General features: G+C 32.4%; 2 protein-coding genes and 1 pseudogene across 3 annotated transcripts; 1 reads left to right on the top strand and 2 right to left on the bottom strand.

Annotated features, from left to right (window-relative positions):
• Window positions 1–758: 758 nt before the first annotated feature.
• LOC114376764 lies at window positions 759–6140 on the bottom strand. 2 transcript variants are annotated; one of them, XM_028335027.1, is made up of 7 exons: window positions 5781–6140; window positions 4883–5265; window positions 4184–4332; window positions 2941–3036; window positions 1896–2152; window positions 1573–1793; window positions 759–1373 (listed from the first exon to the last, which is right to left on the bottom strand). In XM_028335027.1, the coding sequence occupies exons 2-7, from the start codon at window positions 5258–5260 to the stop codon at window positions 1002–1004; spliced, it is 1473 nt and encodes a 490-aa protein (XP_028190828.1). In that variant the 5' UTR covers window positions 5261–5265; window positions 5781–6140; the 3' UTR covers window positions 759–1001. The 2 variants fall into 2 exon arrangements, with proteins under 2 accessions (XP_028190828.1, XP_028190827.1); XM_028335026.1 differs by having other exon boundaries at window positions 4883–5270; window positions 5781–6139.
• A 4300-nt stretch (window positions 6141–10440) lies between these two features.
• LOC114377151 lies at window positions 10441–11180 on the top strand (annotated as a pseudogene).
• A 506-nt stretch (window positions 11181–11686) lies between these two features.
• On the bottom strand, window positions 11687–17869 carry LOC114375825 (ubiquitin-conjugating enzyme E2 7-like). The gene is made up of 6 exons (XM_028333687.1): window positions 17636–17869; window positions 17399–17501; window positions 16809–16906; window positions 16620–16720; window positions 13593–13670; window positions 11687–12071 (listed from the first exon to the last, which is right to left on the bottom strand). Exons 1-6 carry the CDS (start codon window positions 17676–17678, stop codon window positions 11994–11996), a joined length of 501 nt encoding a protein of 166 aa, XP_028189488.1. The 5' UTR covers window positions 17679–17869; the 3' UTR covers window positions 11687–11993.
• Window positions 17870–20027: the final 2158 nt, after the last annotated feature.

Genomic DNA, 20027 nt, shown 5'->3' with positions numbered 1-20027 from the left:
TAATAATAATTTAAAATCGATGTCCAAATGAAAAAATCAAATTTTTTTTACACCCTTCTGATAAAAGTCCCATGTAAAAAGTATATTTCTCACTTATTTATAACAAGAATGTAATAAATATGTGATTATTTAAATAATAGTAATAAAGATGTAATAATTAAAATGATACTTCTAGTTAATGTTATTTATAGCAAGGATGTAAAAATCAAATAGTAATAAAGATGTCATTAAAAATGATACTACTACGTTTTATGCTCCATTTGATAGATGCAAAATAAGATAATAATAAAAAATGAATGAAATACATAGTAAAATTTTATGCCACTCACAATTTTTATTCTCTACTTTAATTCAACATTTCTATCTTTATTCACTTCCATTTCTTTTTTTCTCATTCCACCAAACATTCACTTAGTCATTGTAATCCATATTTGCACATGCAGTTTGTGATGTTGCTTAGAATGAAAGGGCAACTGTGTTTGTAAGATCCACCTTATTTTTGAAAATTTCTTCATCTTTTTTCTCAATTTAAACTCAATCAAACACACACTAAAAATAAAAATTATATTTAGCAAACACACACTAAAAACTCAATTAATTGTATCCTCGAAAGAATAACTTAATTCTTATGCTACATTTTACTTAGCAAACTTGGTTATATTTTGATGTGAGTGCTGTCAATGCAAGGTCACACCAGCAGGGCTGCATTCTTCATTGTAACATTCAATTTGGAGGATCAAACAATACAGTAGAAGCAATTTTCTGCGGTAAAATGGAATATTTGATATAATTTATAAAACCAAAAACGATTTTACAATGCATTTGTTCAAGCCATAACCGGAGATCTATATATTTAAAGAATCTGAAACAGTGCACCTTTACTGTTCTGAACTTTGGATAACACCACACTAGCTCCTAATTCAAAAACACAACTCAAACTAGAGGTGTCCTCTAAAAATTTATTCAACTAGGGAAACAAAACTAATTTTCCCAATCTTAGGTTATGGGGGTAAATGAAGACTACTAGGATCGTAAATTCCAGCACCAAGAGCTATGAAAACCCAAAATACGAGAATACTTATGACAGCCTTTCTCAACAGCTGGTCAGAATTGCTGGTTTGGTGGCCATCTAATTCATTAGATTGATGCAGTGATGGCAAACCCCTATTGTCACTGATATCCTCCTCTCTATCAATCCGGCTGGTCCCAGTTGCATGAGGTTGCAGAATATCCCAGTTGCCAATTTTAGAACATCTCATGCAAGAGCAGCTGCCTCCAAGATATGATGGTAGGGTCGGAAAATTGTCATAAAGTACCTTCCGATATACCTCTCCTCCTAACTTCAACTTCTTCCTAGTAGATGGCTTTAAAACCTATGATTCAAAGTCTTGGATTAGTTCATTAAGAAAAGGCAAAAATTTTACAGTGATATTGGTTTGAGAAATAAGAAAAACTTCATTTTAGGCCAAGAAACTGTATCTGGATTAGAGGCACTCTAAGGATATGTGAAATTGCATTTAATCGAACAACTCTTTGTTATTTTATGCTAAATAAATGGAAGGGAAAATTTACCTGAATAAAAGTCTGGGCAATAACACGAACAATTGCTGGAAGTCGGATGATAAACAAACAACCAAGACGATTAGGAAAGTGTTCTAGCAGAAGGGAGGAACAAGATCTCAACATTTTCATAGGAATTCTCAATGGAGATAACCCTTCACAATCCACCAATACTGTAATTTGAGGGTTGCTTGCATCAACCAAGTGCAAGACTCCGTATTCTACCTGTGATACTGAAGTATAGACCATTGATTACCATTAAACTAAAGCAAGAAACCCATAAGCTAAGAAACTGGTTAATTATGAACTGATGGCAAGAAAAAGAAAAAACATACTAACTGCCTGAGCAAATTGAAGTCTATCTTCAGATGCCAAAGAGCGACAGGCTATCCCAAGCCTTACAATGAGGCAAGGTCTGTGCGAAAAATCAGATCCATGCCAAAAAACCATATTTGACCACGTTTCCAGCTCTTCCCCTGAAAGAAATCTGTAACTGTCCCGCCAACTTATTGTCTTCTTGATTGAGGTAAGGAAGCATGAAGAGTCATTATTAGAAGCTGTGTAAAATCTGTGGAGCTCATCATCATTGATTCTGCATAAACACTACTAAATCATGGTCCGCTGCAACAGGAGAAACCAAGAAATATGCAATATGCTATTGCTATCTAATAAAGCTGCTCTGGCCAGGATTTCAAAACTTTCCCTAAGAAATGCGATAATCCAAGTTCAAAATGAGAATAGATAAACTATTGGCATTAATTTAGCAATCATTATTAGTAGCTGGATTATCAATTTACTATACTGTTAACTATTGCATAACAATATAAAATTCAGAAGTTGGTGTGGAATTTACATCGATATCTATTCCATAACTATTGCATAATTATAAAATTTACATTGATATCTATTACTATACCATTAATTATTTAGTGAATGTTATTCACTTAATAGGGATTATTTAATGACAAATACTAGGAATACACTCTTTTGAACACATTCTATCTTATTGATTGAAAATTATTTAAATCACAAAAATTGTGGGTCTCACATCTTATAATGTACCTCTTATGGTTTTGCAGTTTCAAGAAATTTTAATCAATAGTAAAGAGTGTGCTGCTAGCATTCCTCTTAATGTGTTCAACTCTGGGAAAAGAGACCAAACACAATTGTGGAATTGCTGATAAATAAATTATTTCTTATGCCCCTTCTTTTTTTTTCAACAACTGAATTATACAGGAGAAAGGGGTAGATATCAATGTAAATTACAGAACAACTGTAATTGTAGGAATATCAAATAGCCTAGTTTTGCAATGAAATTCTGAGAGAATCATATTTTTTCAGAATGGTGCATTTATGCACATAACAGAAACTGTCTAATACCTTTCTGGCAAACTAATCCCTTGATTTTCCAGCTCTTGATTGAGTAGAGTCAACCAGTTTTCATATTCTAAAACTTCAGGATCTATCTCACAATGACTGCAAAAGACAAGAAAATATTTGTAAGACTAAAGAAGCTTGCATAAGAAAATTCCAGATATGAAAAGCTCCAAACAATAATTTCAAATTTATCCTGCAAAACATGTAGAATATAAATAGCACTTTATTCACCAGAAAACTTAGTTACTGAATGAAGTTGTTGCTTTGGAGATTCATCATATGTATGACATTAAAACATTGAAAGATTAAAGTTGATTTGGGATCAGTCCTTCACATTGCTTCGAAGATTCATCAATATGCTACATTACTTTTTGAGATTTATATCAGAGATCATTGAACATAAAAAGCCACAAAGAAGTATCAAATGAGAAGCATATTTTTATTAGTGAAAGGATTGGTTATTAGATCTTATCATGAAAAGGTAAAGATTAAAATACAAAAGTCATGTAACATTATTTAAGTGCCTATGTGAATTTAAGTAACCTTTTATCTTAACCATCCATGCATGGTTGTAAGGTTAATGCTTCCACTCCTCAATCTCACATAAAAATAGTTCTCTGACTAGACACTTCCCCTACATATTACTAGAACCACAGTCAGTGCACTTTGAAAATCATTCATGTTGAAACAAGAGTAATACAAGACACAATAATTTTATGCAACCAAGTTTAGGAAACACCTCTAAGAAAGGGTGGCACCAAACATCATATGTAAATAACAAGAAAAATAATCTTATTTTATAAGGCCTTTCAGTTTGTGTGTGTTCTCGCAATTTTATCTAACCAGAGTTGTGCAGATGAAAGCCACAACTACATCAGACTGCATGGTTTTTAAGTTATCAGAAAAATCTAGGTAGGAGAAAGTTTGCAAGATTTTGGCAATTTAGTTTTCCATATGATATATGGAACAAGCAGGCTCAGTTAGATTCTTAATCCTGCAAAATGCACCAAGTTTGAAACAAAGCACTAAGCTGCTAAGCTTTTTTCTAGTACCCTACATTAGAAAAAATAACCCTTTGGCAATTATGGGCGGAAGGTTAATGATAACTCAATAAACATCACAGTTCTTAAGAACATAGATGTTGTCATTCTTAGTTAATAAAGGCTAGTATATATAGTCAGAGAATAACAGGGTTAAATACCACAGATAAACCTTAGGCCTTAGCATGAAGCTTCAAATCATATACCTTGTATTCAAATTAGCCTCTGCTGGAGATAGTTCGGCGGATGCTTCAGAATCATGCGAAGCAACACAATCTGAGGTTCCATCACTACATTGTGGTTGATCAGTAAAGACGGTTGCAATAGAAAGGACTAATAGAGGTCTTGATAGTACCTGGTAATAGAGCAATTTATTAGCTATCTACTTCACAAATATAGCTAAACAAGGGATATGAGAAAAAGGGGTATGGGGGGAAAAACAAACAGAAAAGAGAGAATTCCTTAATTTGATTTTGGTCCTCCTTAACCTCAATAGTAAGAGGGACTGGGGAAATATGAAACAGTACATCTTATGATTGCTAATGATGACAAAATACTAAAAGCATGAATAGCTTTAAAAAAATCAGTATCCATGGTCTTTACAAAGGCAATACTAATCTTTTAAAAATGGGGAAGAAGAATTAATATTTGAGAAACTTTCCAAAACGTACATGATACATAGAAGCCACCCATAAAAAGCCCTCTCAAATCCCAAACAATGATCTCCCAGAAGCACACAGATACAGATGATGTGAATGATTTCTAAAACTTCAAAATAATTTTCCAAATTCCAAGATAATTCACATTTATAGTTAATGATTTCCCGGGGCTATCATATTCTGCTGCTTTAAAATGATATTCAAATATAATTTTAATGAATCCTTCAGAAATCAAGAATCACAAACCTGCATGCTTTTCACCAAACCCCTGAAGGGTGCCCACCTCTGAATCCATTTGAATGGTGGATAGACAAGGATTTGGAGACCCTGTAGGCCTCGCCATACACACGGACATTTACTCCTGGAGAATCTCCTCACGGTTTCTAATGCAGCAAGTTTTAGTAGAAAAAACGTGACACGTCCCACAGCACTGCTTCCAAAGTCACCATGGGTTAATGACACAAGGTGTTCATAATTTCTCTGTGCAAAGCCTTTAGGCCGTGATGCAACCAGAAGTTTTTTGTACGTTTCTTTCCCATTAACAACAACACTGCTTTCTTTAGAATTAGAACTCAAGCTCGAGTTAGAATTATCCATCCTATCTCCCATGTAAACTGAAGGCATGTCAGCTTCTCTAGCAAATAGCCAAAAAAAAAAAAGTACTTTCAGTTTCATTTCAGATGCAACCACTAATATGAAACAAAAAGTCTTCAGAGTGAAATCCATCTGCCACACTATAACATGTCCTCATCACAAGAAATTATTGCACGGTTTTATTACAAGCAGCATAGCCTACATCTACATCTGCATAAATCCAATACACTAAAAAACACCGCAAAACTTGTTAAAATTAAAATGTCAAGCTTATCACCAAAAAACAAAATATTTAAATAAGAAAATGTGAAACATACATGTCTTAAAGAACAAAACCAATAAACTAAATTGAAATAATACGGATTAGCATTGTAATTTGTAAAGTCAAAAAACACTAGAGTATGAAATTAAAATAAGAAACAACGCGATGTGTGAATATATAACTACGGTGACGATAATCCAAACAAGGTATAGAGCAGAAGCAATTGTAGCATGTATAACTGTCAAATTCGATCCGAGATGTTTAAAACGTTGAGGTTCAAAAGTTGACCTGAAAGAAACGTGTAAGTGTCAGGTTGGGGAGGTTAGGAATGGATGTGAAAAGTGATGTAACGGATTTTGATTTTATAGGGCGAAGAATTGAATTGAATTGATGAGGGTGTGAGGTTGTTGATGATGATCTTCGTTCGTCGCCGATTTCCACCGAATGGTTCTTCGTTAACTTTCCGAGTTACATCACAGTGGCAGATCGTTGGTTTGCAAGAGGGACCGGAACTGAACCTGATTCTGAGACGTGGACGGTGGAGATGCGTTGATTCAGACGTCATTGTCCCTCCATCTGTTATTCAACAGTCTAACTCCATCTTTAGACAGCAGACACGCAAAACGCCAGACTCTCGTGATTGACGATATGATGCATTTAAATCGAATTAATTAGAATAAAGTATAAAGAGAGGATAATGGGATTTAATCCACTTAATTCAACATGAGCTTAAATTTATAATAAACTTTTCAATATTTTAAATATATATATATATATATATAAATTAAGGAGTTTTGTTATGTACCAAAAACAATATGAAATTACTTTATTTTGTAACCTAAGATATATGAATTGTTATAAATTTTTTAGTACAAATAAAAAAAAATAATTTAATATATGTATATCGCTTGGGATGGACATTTCGAGGATACCTACTCCCGGGAAAGAATAACTTAATCTTGAGTATTTATGTCATTAAATTCAATACTTGGAGGGTTATACACCATCTCAGATGAACATATTGGTAATACTCAGTTGACCGACTTCTCTCATTGACATTGGGTAGTAAAAATGATAGTTGAGTCACTCTACAGCTAAGAAGATGAAACGATCAAAACTAGTATATTGTTGATAAAGAGTCGCACCCTAAAAATGTAATGATAAGATCAAAGAAACACTCGGACTCAACATGTCAAATGCACATAACCATGTGCCCGATACTATGTACAAAGGGGACAAAACTCAAGTTGTACAATGATGTGATAAAAAGAAACCAATAAAAATACAACGCATGGATGGTATTGTCGAAGGATGTTGTGTATAAATAGAGGTGAGCTGAATGACTCACCTCATGTTCATGGTTAAATAAGATTAAGGAGAGACATTGATGATAACTTTAAGCTGGAGTCCTCTACTTCTCTTTTTGGTGTTCTCTAAAGTTAAACAATATGTAATGTATAATGATAAATTATGTGGGATAAGAATTTTTGTGACATATTTACATCCTAAAAGTTTATTTTGAATATAAGCACTAGTTAGTTTCTCGTGCATATGCACGGATTGCTCCACTATTCTTTTTTTGTTTTAGTATTGAAATTGTACTAAGATTAAAAGTATAGAAATTGTAAGAAAAAATATACAAAGTCATTTGAATTGTTTTTCAAACTATTTTTTGATCAATAAAAGGAGTTGGATTCTCTCTCTTACTAAAAAAATGAACATCTCTCGTTCTACTTTTCTTCACATAACATGTGACTACTATGCGTACCGAGTACTCCTGTACCATGTATTTATCCTCTTTCTTTTCCAGTTTCCAAAATTCTCATTTTGCCATATGTTTGAGCGACGTGTCAACAATCTAGGATAACTAGAGTCATATAATTGTGTCAACAATTTATTTATTTTTAAAAATGAATGAAAATGACTTATAAACTTAAAAAAATTTACCTTCTCCAACTATAGTTTAATAAATGAATAATATGTGCATAAATTATATTGTTATTTAATCACAAAATTATTATATATGATAAATTTATTATTTTATAATAATTATTTAATGAGTTATATTGAAAGAAGTTTATGATTGATTAATGATAAAAAAAATTTACAGAAATCAAATTTTTTAATTTACTTTCATATAAATTTCTTAAACTACTAAAACGGTTGTATCTATTATTATATTTCATTTTGGATAAGAAGATCATCCTATAATATTAGAAGGTCATGTGGTATTAGAAGGTCTTAGCAAATTATATCTTTTTATACATTTATATACTCTTTTAAAATGAATGAAAACGACTTATAAACTTTAATAATTTTATCTTCACCATCTATAATTTAATAAATGAATAATATGTACACAAATTATATTATAATTTAATCAAAAAATTATCATGTATGATAAATTTATTATTTTTTATAATAATTATTTTATAAGTTATATTGAAAAAAATTATGATTGATTGATGATAAAAAAATTTAAATAAATCAAAATTTTGAATTAAATTTCATATAAAAAAATTATACTATTAAAACTGTTGTATATATTATTATATTTTGTTTTTTGGTTTGGATAAGAAAATCATCTCTTGATATTAGAAAGTCTTAGCAAACTGTACTTATATACTCTATTAAACACAGGTGTTTTTACTAACCTACTCTTTTATATAATTATATATATATATATATATATATATATATATATATATATATATATATTACTTTTTTATATATATAATATATAGATTAAATTATAAAAAAGTATTTATAATAATGAGAAATTATTTCAAATAAATTGTGATACCAGCATAAAGAATTAGAAAAACTTAAAATAACTTTTTAAAAATTTAAAGGACTAATAAAAATAAATTATTTTCAAAGGAATTAAAAAATATATCAAAAGAATAGGCTGTTCCCGTGCATATATAAAAGAATAGGTTGTTCCCGTGCTTATGCACGTTTTTTTTATAAAAAAATCAGAAAGTGAAAAAAAAGAAAATGAGAAACAGAAAAAAATGAGAAAGAAAGCAAAATGGCAAAAAAACATCCAATATCAAACGTATCAATTTTTAATTGGTCCAATTTTATAAATTTAACAGCCTATTCTTTTATATATATATATATATATAGATATTCCAGTCTTTTAAAATCTCACAATAAACTTAAACTAGTAATAATATAAATTTAGTTGGGTATCATAGATGACAACTCATATTTTAAATGACCTTATGGGAAAACTATTATAAAGATCTAAAGCCGACCACTTACCTTTTCGGTACTATGAAGTGAAAGTTCAAAATATTCGTGCAATGAGTAGTTTTGATATCCTTTTCTTTACCAAGTTAAACAAAAGTTCATCGATATATACCTTTTTTTTTTTTACAAAAGTAAATCGATTTTATTATTGAATAATCAATATCAATTATGTTTTTATTATTACAAAAAATTCCTTTTTATGTGAAAAGGCAAACAATAAAAACATATCATTTCTTGTTTGTTTTAGATTTTTTTAAAAGATTTGTATATCATTAAATGTGATTAAAATGTGTATTTCAATAATTTTAATTATCATTTTTTATATTTCCTTACAAAATTATAATTTTTATATTAAAACATTATTATGATATGTGAAATTATTTTTTATCTGAAACTAAATGAACTCTAAGTTTGCCAATCAATACAAAAAAATAGTTAATTATGTGTAAGTGTAGTTAAATAACACAAAAATCTAGTTAACAACTTTAAATATTTGTAGTTTTTTTATAATAAGAACAATTCTTATTAATTTGATATACTCCCTTAGTCTTAATATCAATATCTAAAATAAATATTTACATTAAATGTAAGTAGACATTTTATTTATTTATTAATAAAAAGTATACAAGTAAATATTTGTATTGTTTAAAATTATTTATTATATATATAATAGCATATATAGATTAATTTAATATTGCACTCGAACATTTCACAATTTTTAATTTTTAAATCATTCTTAAATTTATATTTTTATAACTATCACACACACATAATGTAATATAGTGAGAGAATTGTTTTTTCATATAAAATTAAAAGGAATGAATATTTAACTCTATTTTTTTCATATATAATCAAAATTAAAACATATAAATAATGTGATTTTTTTTTTAAAAAAAAAAGCTTACATAAAAATTCAATTATGAAACGCGTGAATATCTAAAGTAAATCATTGAAAAATTCAATTATAAATATTTTTAAAAAATTCTGTGTTAGTGAATAAAAAATTATTTTTTATCTTTTATATTGAATTTAAAAAGTTTAATAATAACATAGTGTAAAATAATTTTATATTATTATTTAATTATAATTGATCACTTTTTCTCTTATTTAAAAACTTTTTTTCAAATTGACATCATATCACTGTCACTGCTCCATCTTGCATGTTTTTTTCTCCCATTTCGTGTAGTATTCAATTACAAAACACCGGTTCATTCAGAAACTTGACAGCTCATCAATTCATTCATACCAATTTAACTAAGTCATAAGTTCAACTAGAAAATCAGTTGAGTGACACTCATAAAAATACTAGATCCATCATAAACTTCTCTCATTTGACAAAATCCTTCATGCCCGTTCATTTTTTTTTTTTGAAAAAATTTAAATTATATTAAATCCAAAATGATACAGTATCAGTGGCCTTTTCTTCCGCGTCTGTCCATTTTCAAGATTCGTGTTTATAACATTAGTGGAGATCAGGAGTTTCTTTATTAAGATTTTTTTTGAGATTTACGATCAGGCTAAGATTTTATATACACAAATATAAATATAATAATGTTACAACGAGTATTTGTGGTGCTTTCCTTCAGAGAGGATTAAAGAGATGCAACATGCATGAAATCCCTCCTTGGCCTTTCTTCCTTCTTTGGTTCTGGTTCTTGCTCTGTGTCCTGCTGTTTTCTGCTCTTATTCGTAACACTTCGGCTATTCTGTTCGTCGCTTAGACGAGTCTCACAGGTTATACATATAACATAACATTCCATTTATTATCTTCATATCATGTCCAAATTAAATTACAAATTTAAGGTAGCGTTGTTTGTTTGATTTGATGAGCTTAGATGGGGAGAGATGGAAATGGGGAACACAACGATCGCTTTCACTCCATTCACCAGTACGAGACCGATGATCTGACCGGTGCGGTTCATAACCCTCGATCTTGTCGAGAATGGGTGGTTTTGTTTACTCTGACGTTGATGCTGCTTATAAGGTAATTATGCATGTTGTTAGTTTAATTGACTTATTGGTTCATTTTAATATCACATGTGTTGGTTGTGTTGATGGATTAATTATGGGATTGAATGAATCAGTGTGCGGTGGAGAATGGAGCTGTGGCGGTGAGCGAGCCTGAGCTGAAGGAATGGGAGCAGAAGGTTGGGTATGTCAGAGATATTGACGGCAATGTTGTGAGAATGGGAAGTCATGTGAACCCACCCAGATAAGCATACGTTTAGGTGGACATCGCAGTAACTGGGAAATTATGCTTTTACGTTTATGCTTATGTTTAGGAATAAACAAGAACCACTGTGAGATGTGTATTTACTCTACAATAAATCAACTTTTGCCAGGCACTTTCTCGTAACTAGTTTAACTGAGATTTTATATATGATGTAGATGCGATGGAATCATGGATTTTTTAATAACATTTATCTTCTGATATGTCAATGGGTAACATTGGTAAAAAATAATGCTTTATATTGTTTCTTAACGTCTATGCTCAGAGGCTTAGTTACATCCGACAGCTACTTCATTTACTATCATACTATTAGATTTTGATCCTTAAGATTTAGCAATTCACAACGTTTGAACACAAGTATTTAGCTAACTAGGTAGTGATTAGTTGATTCATGCTGCAATGTTGCTATTTGGTACTCATGAATCAGAGTTTTCAAGTCTACAGACGGAAGTACTTTGTCGCAATTGTCTGTCTAGATGAAACTAAAGTTATAAACCTATGAATTCCTAGTATGAGATTAAATCAGTGTTAACTAACAGCCTACGGTAACCCTAGGAAAAAGGAAAAACTTTTCAAGAGATGGGAGAATTTTCAAACAAATTTAACGTTTATCTGTTGTGAAAAATAACTCAATCCGCACTCAACTTGAGAGCTACAACTGGCTATATAGTGCAAAATCAGCCGAGCCATCGCAATAAGAGCAAACAAGTACCAAAACTAAAATAATAAACCTTTTTTTAGATAAGAAATCCAATATAAACTTATGCGAATGAACAAAGTAAATTTTCCAATAAAGTAGTCAAAAGACCGGCCAAAACACTTAGAATACAGTTTGTTTTCCAAGTTATGACAAATGGCCATGCAGAGAACATGATGGAACTGAAGAAAGGAAGAATGTGGACACTTCCAATGCGATTCTTATACGGATCAACAGTAACAGGTGAACCAATCCATTACACATTTATATGTCCTCCAGTTCACAAAAAGCAGCAGCAGTATGAGGCATAGGCGACGAATCACAACATTTCTTGTGACTTCCTTACGCATCGGCTAACCTTTTTCTTGAAATCATCCCTCCTATCTCTCCACTCCTTCTGCAATACCAAGATCATACAGGTCAGAACAAATCAAAAGAACTTTCAGACTAGGTATCAAGGATGACATACAAAAATGTCAAAAAGGCTCTTGTAGGCCCCAAACAAAGCATTTCAACAATATTAGCAATGGCAATGTGAAATCCACAGAACAAAAAAAATTACAGAAAAACATACAAATACATGCTAGTTTCTGTAGAGTCAGAAAGGATATCAAGAAAGCCTGATGGATAAATACAAAACCAAGTTTAAAAATTGCTTGAAGTTGATGTCCCATAAAAAAATCTTCCTACAGGTACTAATAATTATTAATGTGGAAAACATAACAATTACATACTAAACTATGAGAAACATTCTCAGCTTTTTAGCTTCTGTGCTTCATAAGTCATGAGTACCTTATTAAATCTTAATATATTTAGTCACTGTAGTTAATAACTTGGGAAATTTGGAGACCTTGCCTTGTCGTCACAATTTACATAGTTTAAATATCTTGGCTCCATCATACAAAACAATGGAGCAAGTGTAAAAATCAGGATGTTGCTCAGACAAGGCCACTGTACTTGTAACTTGTGGAAATTGGAGACCATGCTTGTCACAAGTTACATAGTTTAAATAAATTGGATTCTTGGGTCCATTATACAACAGAATGGAGAAACAAAACGGGATGCAAACAAAAGATTTCATGCAGGGTGGATGAAATGAATAAACAACTTAAGTGTTATATTTGACGAAAAAAGCACCGCATCAGTCTAAGGAAAGCCTTTCAATGTTGTAAGAAATTAAGAGTTGGGTGGTAAAAAGTCAACAAGAGAATAACTCAATGTAACAAAGACAAGAATGTTGCTTTGGATAAATGGACATACTACACAAAAAATAGGAATCAAGGCATTACGAGAAAAAAATTGGAATAGCACCTATTGTACAAAATATGGAAGAATCTCACCTTAGGCAGTTTGAACATGTGTGTTGAAGACAGATAGAAGCCCCAATTAGGAGAGTTGATCATATGGAAGTTAACCTTATTGCTAGAGGTAGGCAGAGATAGTTAGAAAAGGCTTGGTTGTGTTGTTGTTGTTGTTGTTATTAACTTTAGTAACTCAGGGAACTTTGAAGTCATTCATACTTGGAGAAGGAAACTCTATCTTATGCTCTGTTCTGCTTAGTAATTGGAGAAGTACTATACAAGCCCATAATATATTCAACATTTTGACCCAGTATCTCACTAACTTACAGTTACACCAACTAGCAATCAAGCTCAAACTAAGAGAACATACATTAAAACTTGACTAAATGTTGAATACTTACTAAAATAATTAGAGCATATACAGGATCAAAAGCAAACTAAGGGAAACTGGTTTACAGGGCATAAGATAAAAATAACTATAATAGACAATCCATTATACTATCAAGTTAATGACAGTTCTGCGGCATCTAATAGCAGTCATGCTTGCATTGTCTTCTCTAGGATACAAATAAGTAGAAAAGACAAGTAGGTTGTAAATAAGAAATGATCAAACTTACTGCAGCTTCAACATTTGCAGGAGATTCATCATTAGGGCTGGAAAGCATTGATATGATACTCAATACTATACTCTCTACCTGCAAGATAACATAACGTATTAATATATTAATACATATGATGTAAAAACTTTTAACTTCACAAATGACAAGTATATAAATTTGCTAGTGATGGACAAAATGCAATATCATTTCTAAAGGACATCCAACAAAGTTATTAATGGCAAACCAACCTTGAAATTTTTAACAGTCCAAATTAGTCATGACATTAAACGTTGAAGTCTTCACAAACATTTTATGTTATTTCTGTTTGATATGTTAAGCTGAAAAGCTCTTCACTCAACCTTAGTCTTTCACTTCATAGTTCTTCAAGCCATCCCAAACTTGAGAAACTCAAACAACTAATGAGTCTTTTACTCTACCTACATTCAGCAGAGACTAATGATAAGCATAATAATGAACTCATGCTTACTGCTTAACAGATTAAACTTGTAATATCTAGTAGCTTGGTAATATTTTCTTTTCTATGGAAGTGTATGGGATCAATATGATAGAACTGGATCAGAAATAACAAGAAAAAGCAAAATTTTATTTAAGCCCAATCCTTAATTTTAACTAGAATTATGGGGCTGATACGTGGCCTAATATTCCAGCTTGTAACAGCCCCTCCTTGAGTCATATAGCATGATCTTGCTTTTGATGGGGTGGTATTGTGGCAAGCCTTATGGGCCCCTTGAAAATCTCCTCAAATTCCTTCAAACCGTCTCTCATGAGTCTTGGGGTGTTGTCCTTATCTGGAAAATCTTCCAATACTTCTACTGAGAACCCCCGATCCTTATCTCAAAGGGCCTTATTATTAATTTGAAAGATGTTGAAGACTTACAAGGTGTTGGTTCCTGCTTCAAAACCATTAATGTACCAGTAAATGTCAATCTTCAATATTATCTTCAAAATCAGCACTAATCTCCCCAAAGCTCACTTACCAATCAAGCCCAAGTACTCTTCTCCCAAGGCAAACAAGAAAAAATCTTTTTGAATTTGTAGGCCTTGTACTTCCAGAAGCAACCCTTTACAAACGGATTCTATGCCTGACACCAGGCTCCACAATCACCTTCCTTTCTTTCACCATTCCCCATAACTTCAAAGATCTTTTAGAGATAATACCCACCATACTACGCAAGGATCTTAGCAAGGATTTATTTCCTTCCAAATATTCATCAACACATTCAAATTCTGTCATGTTGGGATCTTCTTCTGTCTCCAACATCACCTGATTTGTTTTTACATATGTCCACACCCATATTTTCATCACATCAAAAACACACACCCTTTCTCACATTCTATTGTAATTCAGCCTTTGAAAACCTTCTAAACCCACCACCCCTATTTTGAAAGATCCATTAGGGCTACTGTTTTTGTCAATTGTAGATCCTGTGACTGAAACTCTTTATGAACTCGCCTTAGATCACAATTCCACCAATACTGTTCTAGAGGATGGAATATTTCTGTAAGTATTTCCACTTCTGGTTGCTGGATTCAGTCCTTTTCTTGTAGGTTTCTTATCAATCATTGTTCCTAATGTCCTTACTAGGTGCAACTTTAAATTCTGCCTTCACTTCCTCCCTTAACCCATTTAAGAAAATGCCCTTGAGGTACACTGGATCAGTACCCCTCAATGGTCCCACATACAACTCAAATTTCTCCCAAAATTCTTCCACTAATAGTTACTGCTCATTGAAAGTTGAAACCCAAAGCAACGCAGAGGGATATTGCATCATTGAAAGTTGGAACCTTCTAGTGACAACAGTTCTGAACCTCTCCCACGATGGCTTTGGTGTGTAATACTCCCACCAACTCAAGGATTTTGCTTCCATGGCCACCATTGTTGCATGTAAATTCTTCTCCTTTGTTACCCTTTAATTTGAAAATATCCTTCCAACCAATTCACCCACCTATTGGCATCATTCTCATAGAATAAAGGAATCTCCAATGCTCCCTCCTTGATGCTCAATTGACGATCTCCCCATTGACCTTCTCCCGTGGTCCTCATTTTCTAATGTCCTTGAGGATGCTCCATCCATAGTATATCCCAACCATTAGAGTGACTGAGGATCTCTAACAACTCCTTGATCTTCTTGAGCCTGGCTTCTTGAACTGCTCTAGGCCTCCATGATTCAACTCCAATTGTCCCTCCACTCACTCTGCACCATGAACCAAAAAGGATCCCTGGATTATCCAATTTATTCCAGCCTTCTCCTGATTAGAAATTATTGTCTACAGGACAGATACAACTCTCACTCTTCCCCCATTTATTCCCTTACAATTAGTTACCCACTAATAGTTACTGCTATTAATAAATCCTTATGACTCTGATATTCTGTTACCACTCTTCCTCTTCCTGCTATGAACATTCTTAATGGGTGGTTTACTAACACAATACTCCTAGTATCTCCATTATTCTTATACACACTAATCTCCAACATTAAGAGTATAATATTGGAATTTTTAACATTAGATTCTCCATTTATGGAATGAAATCTTAGAAAAATTATCCTTACTGTACTTTCTTATAGCATCTTCAAGTTGCACTTTATTTGAAAATTGATTTTAATTTTGTCTCCCTCTTTTCTTCAAAATGGTGTAGGAGGATGAAGAGTGGGAAGGGAAGATGCATATTATGCAGAGCTCCATTTTACTACAACTACTTAAACAGTCTTTAAATGCAATACCAATGATGCCGTAGAACACTGATATGTAAACTCTCCAGGAATAGGCATAGCATGCACATGGCCAAAACACAAGGAGAAAAAACAGTACAGCACTTGCATCATACCAGCATCTGGAAAGTATTTAGGCACTTTAGTTGTAATGTTTGAAATTTCAACTTGATTATTAAACAAGAGCATGCTCGATTTGGATGTATTGAAGATAAACTCATCTCAAATTTCCACCACTAAGTTGATTCTTAGTCACCAACAGCCAAGCCAAACCATAGTAAAGAGTAATTTATAATTTTATATGTTCACGTACCGTATGAACAGGTGTCCAGCGCTCACTTGCAAGCTCATAACCATTTGGATCCTCACCAGGAGGATGAAGAATTGATATGCAAACCCGGCCATCAGGATATACTGCAAAAATTGAACAGGAAACATCACTGATCACTTTCATGTTGTTCCTATCAAAGCAAAATCACAAATTAAAAAAAAAAAAACTAACCATTGGGGTGCCATATCTCTGAGGTGAACTTCACTGAAGGTGGACTATTTGGGTAATTGGATGGGAAACTCATAATAGCATTGAAAAATCCCCCCTCGCTATGAGAAACCCAACCAATTGACAAACAAAACAGCAGAGAGATGTCAGTAAAATTCTAATACCAACCAAAGGAAAGCAAAGCGATAACAATATAGAACAGCGTCCGGTGCAATCAAACAAACTCAAGCTAGATCAATCCCAATAGTAAAAAGCATAAAAAGTAATTTTGAAAAGCATCAGCTTTGAGAGAGGAATCACAACAACTAAATATTAAAGAACAACAACAACCGCAATGAATTATCGTGATTAGGGTAGGCAAGGAACAAACTCATTAATTAAATCTAGTAAAACTGTCCAAGTACCCAAAAAAAGCAATTAAAAACACGATCTTCAGGAAGTGAAGAAGAATCCCTGCCCATACCCCAACCCCAAGAGAAATACAGAATCAATCAAAACCCAAAAATCCAAACTTTGAATCGAGAATCACAGAAAAAATTCGTCAGAGGGTGGCAAAAGCAAAAGCATGATATATTAATCAAAAGGGGGCTTACTAGAGAGTATCGGGCGGCCCAATTATGGTGACACTCCATTCAAAAATGTTGGTTTCATCGACCAAACCGGCAGAGAAGCCGTCGACGGGGTTTTTGCAAAGATCTGCGAGGAAAGGCCAATCAGAACATCGCGGAGAATCCACGCCAAACAGGGCCTTAATTTTTATTTTTATTTTGCGAGAAAACAAATCAGAAGAATAAGAGAAAGAGAGAGAGGCGGCGTGCGTGTATGCGTACCTTTGAGCTGCTTTTGAAGGAGAAGGCTAGCCTGAGATGCCATGAAGGGCAAAGAAACAACAAGTGCAGGAGCGAAGAGAAGAGATTGTTAACTCTTTTCAAAACCGACACCTCGATTCGGGAGGATTATTTATAACTATGAATATGAATATATGCTACGGATTGATTGCACTGATGAGATGAGATGAGATCACCAGTAGCAAACACCACCCTTCTTTCTGTCCTTTGTTTAACCCAACCCGGCCCAAATACTTTCCACAGTTACAATAGATATATAAAAAGGGTAAGGTTAAGAAATTTCTTTGGGGAAAAGTGAAAGATAATACTATATATCTTTTTGGGCTGATTAACCATTGTGGTCACTTTTAAAATGCTTTTTTCAAAATTGGTCTGTTTTATAAAATATTAGTGACATGAATCTGATTTGAGTCTTGTGTTTGGACGAAGATTTTAAAATTTTTAAGAAATTTAAATATATAACATTTTAATTGTCTTGATTTAAATTTCTTTCATTTTGTAAATATTTTATTTGAATGAAGCAATTCAATTTTTTGTATTTTAATTTTTTTGTTATGATAAAGTAATTCAATTTTATTAAAATTCAAATTTTCATTTTTAAATATTTATTTAAAAATTATCTCCATCAATGCTTCAACACATAAAATTATCTAACCAACTTCATATAACAATAATAATATTTAAGCTAGATATGTTGTAAAAATAAAAATAAAAACATATATAATTTCCTTAAATATAAGGCAAAGTTTGTATAAAAAAAGGGAAAGAAGACAAGGTTAGTATAATTTACTCAAAAAAATATATCATATTATGAGTGTGTATATATTATTTAATATATTTATTCTATATCATAAGTTATAAATTAAAATGCATAATATGAATATGTATTTTTTATATGAACAAATGGAAGTTTGAAAAAAAAAAAAAGAAAAAAAAAGCTTCAAGTCCCACATCGCTCAGGATAAACACTTGAATAGTGTTTCACTCCCTATATATAGAGAGTTCATTTCTTCTTTTTTTTCCTTGCAAGCATTTCTTCAACTTTTCTTTCTCCCTCCCATATTCCAGCCGATGCATTTCCGGTGAATGTCTCCTCCCTCTTTCTTTCTGTCGCTCTAAAATATTTGTTGCCTTTAAGAGTGACTTTGTAAGTCATATTTTTCGGTTACCTTTAAGAGTGACTTTGTAAGTCATATTTTTCGGTTGCCTTTAAGAGTGACTTTGTAGGTCATATTTTTCGGTTGGTTTTAAGAGTGACTTTTTAAGTCACATTTTTCGGTTGGTTATTAGAGTGACTTTTCAAGTCATACAAAAGGGTGTAATTCTAGAAAAGGTTCCCTCAGTGCAGTGGGAATCTTATACAGTGATCTGGGCTGTTTTATCTTGGGGACGTCGTGGTTGATAGTCTGCTTGCACAATTTTTGACAGTGCCACGAAATGTCTTAAAGAAAGCGACATTGTCCGTGACTCAGCCAGTAATTTTTTCGATTTGCCATAAACTATTGTTACAACAGTTTCCATCTAAAAAAAAAGTAACCTTGGTGCACCTTCCGATGCTCACAGTGATCCTCGCCTATCACCCACCACCAATGACGTTCTGATCTTCTTCCCGATTTCTCACGCACCTCGCCAAACCCCACTACCCTCTCACCTCCATGCGCAGACAAACACCTCGTCGACCAACACTCCCACCTTTTCCTCACACCCATTCCCAAACGCGAAAAAACCCGTCGATGCGTTTTTACACCCCAAAGACAAACTATGCGGAGTCTTCCTCCAGAAGCTAAATGGTTAGGCCGCAATCCAAAATGTTGTGTGCTTGTCGTCGTAATTAAAATACATGTCGCCGCAACATTCACTTCGTCACCGTGGATTCAAATCCTCGTTCACGCAAACACCTCCACGCACAAAAGTGTATCTGATGACACTGTCAAGCCTCGCTCTCGTGATTTTCATAATCGAAGATTGGGTGTGAGAGAGAATGAAGGACCTACTGTGTGATAGGAGAGAATTTGAAATTCTTACTAATTAAGTGAAATTTCAATTCCTACAATTTTAGTAAATTAAAATTCTTTTAAAATTGACATAAATTTAAATTCTTTTAAATCTTATATTCAAACAACTGAATTACGATAAAGATATTTCAAATTCACTAAAAAAATTATTTGCCTTATTTAAATATCCCATCCAAATTACTGTTAAGAATAACAGTTTCATATTATTATCTTATCATTATATTTTTTGTTATGCATTGAAATTGAAATAATAAATAAGAATTATTATTTTAATGTTAACAAAGAAGTAACAATTTTTATTTTATATTTCGGTGACTTTTTATAATGCTCACAAAGTGAAATAGCAAATAAATATTATT

The sequence above is a fragment of the Glycine soja genome, chromosome 11, assembly GCF_004193775.1.
Source record: "Glycine soja cultivar W05 chromosome 11, ASM419377v2, whole genome shotgun sequence".
Classification (NCBI taxonomy): domain Eukaryota; kingdom Viridiplantae; phylum Streptophyta; class Magnoliopsida; order Fabales; family Fabaceae; genus Glycine; species Glycine soja.
The sequence above is the reverse complement of the archived record's forward strand: the minus strand, read 5'-3'. Positions and strand labels throughout refer to the sequence as shown.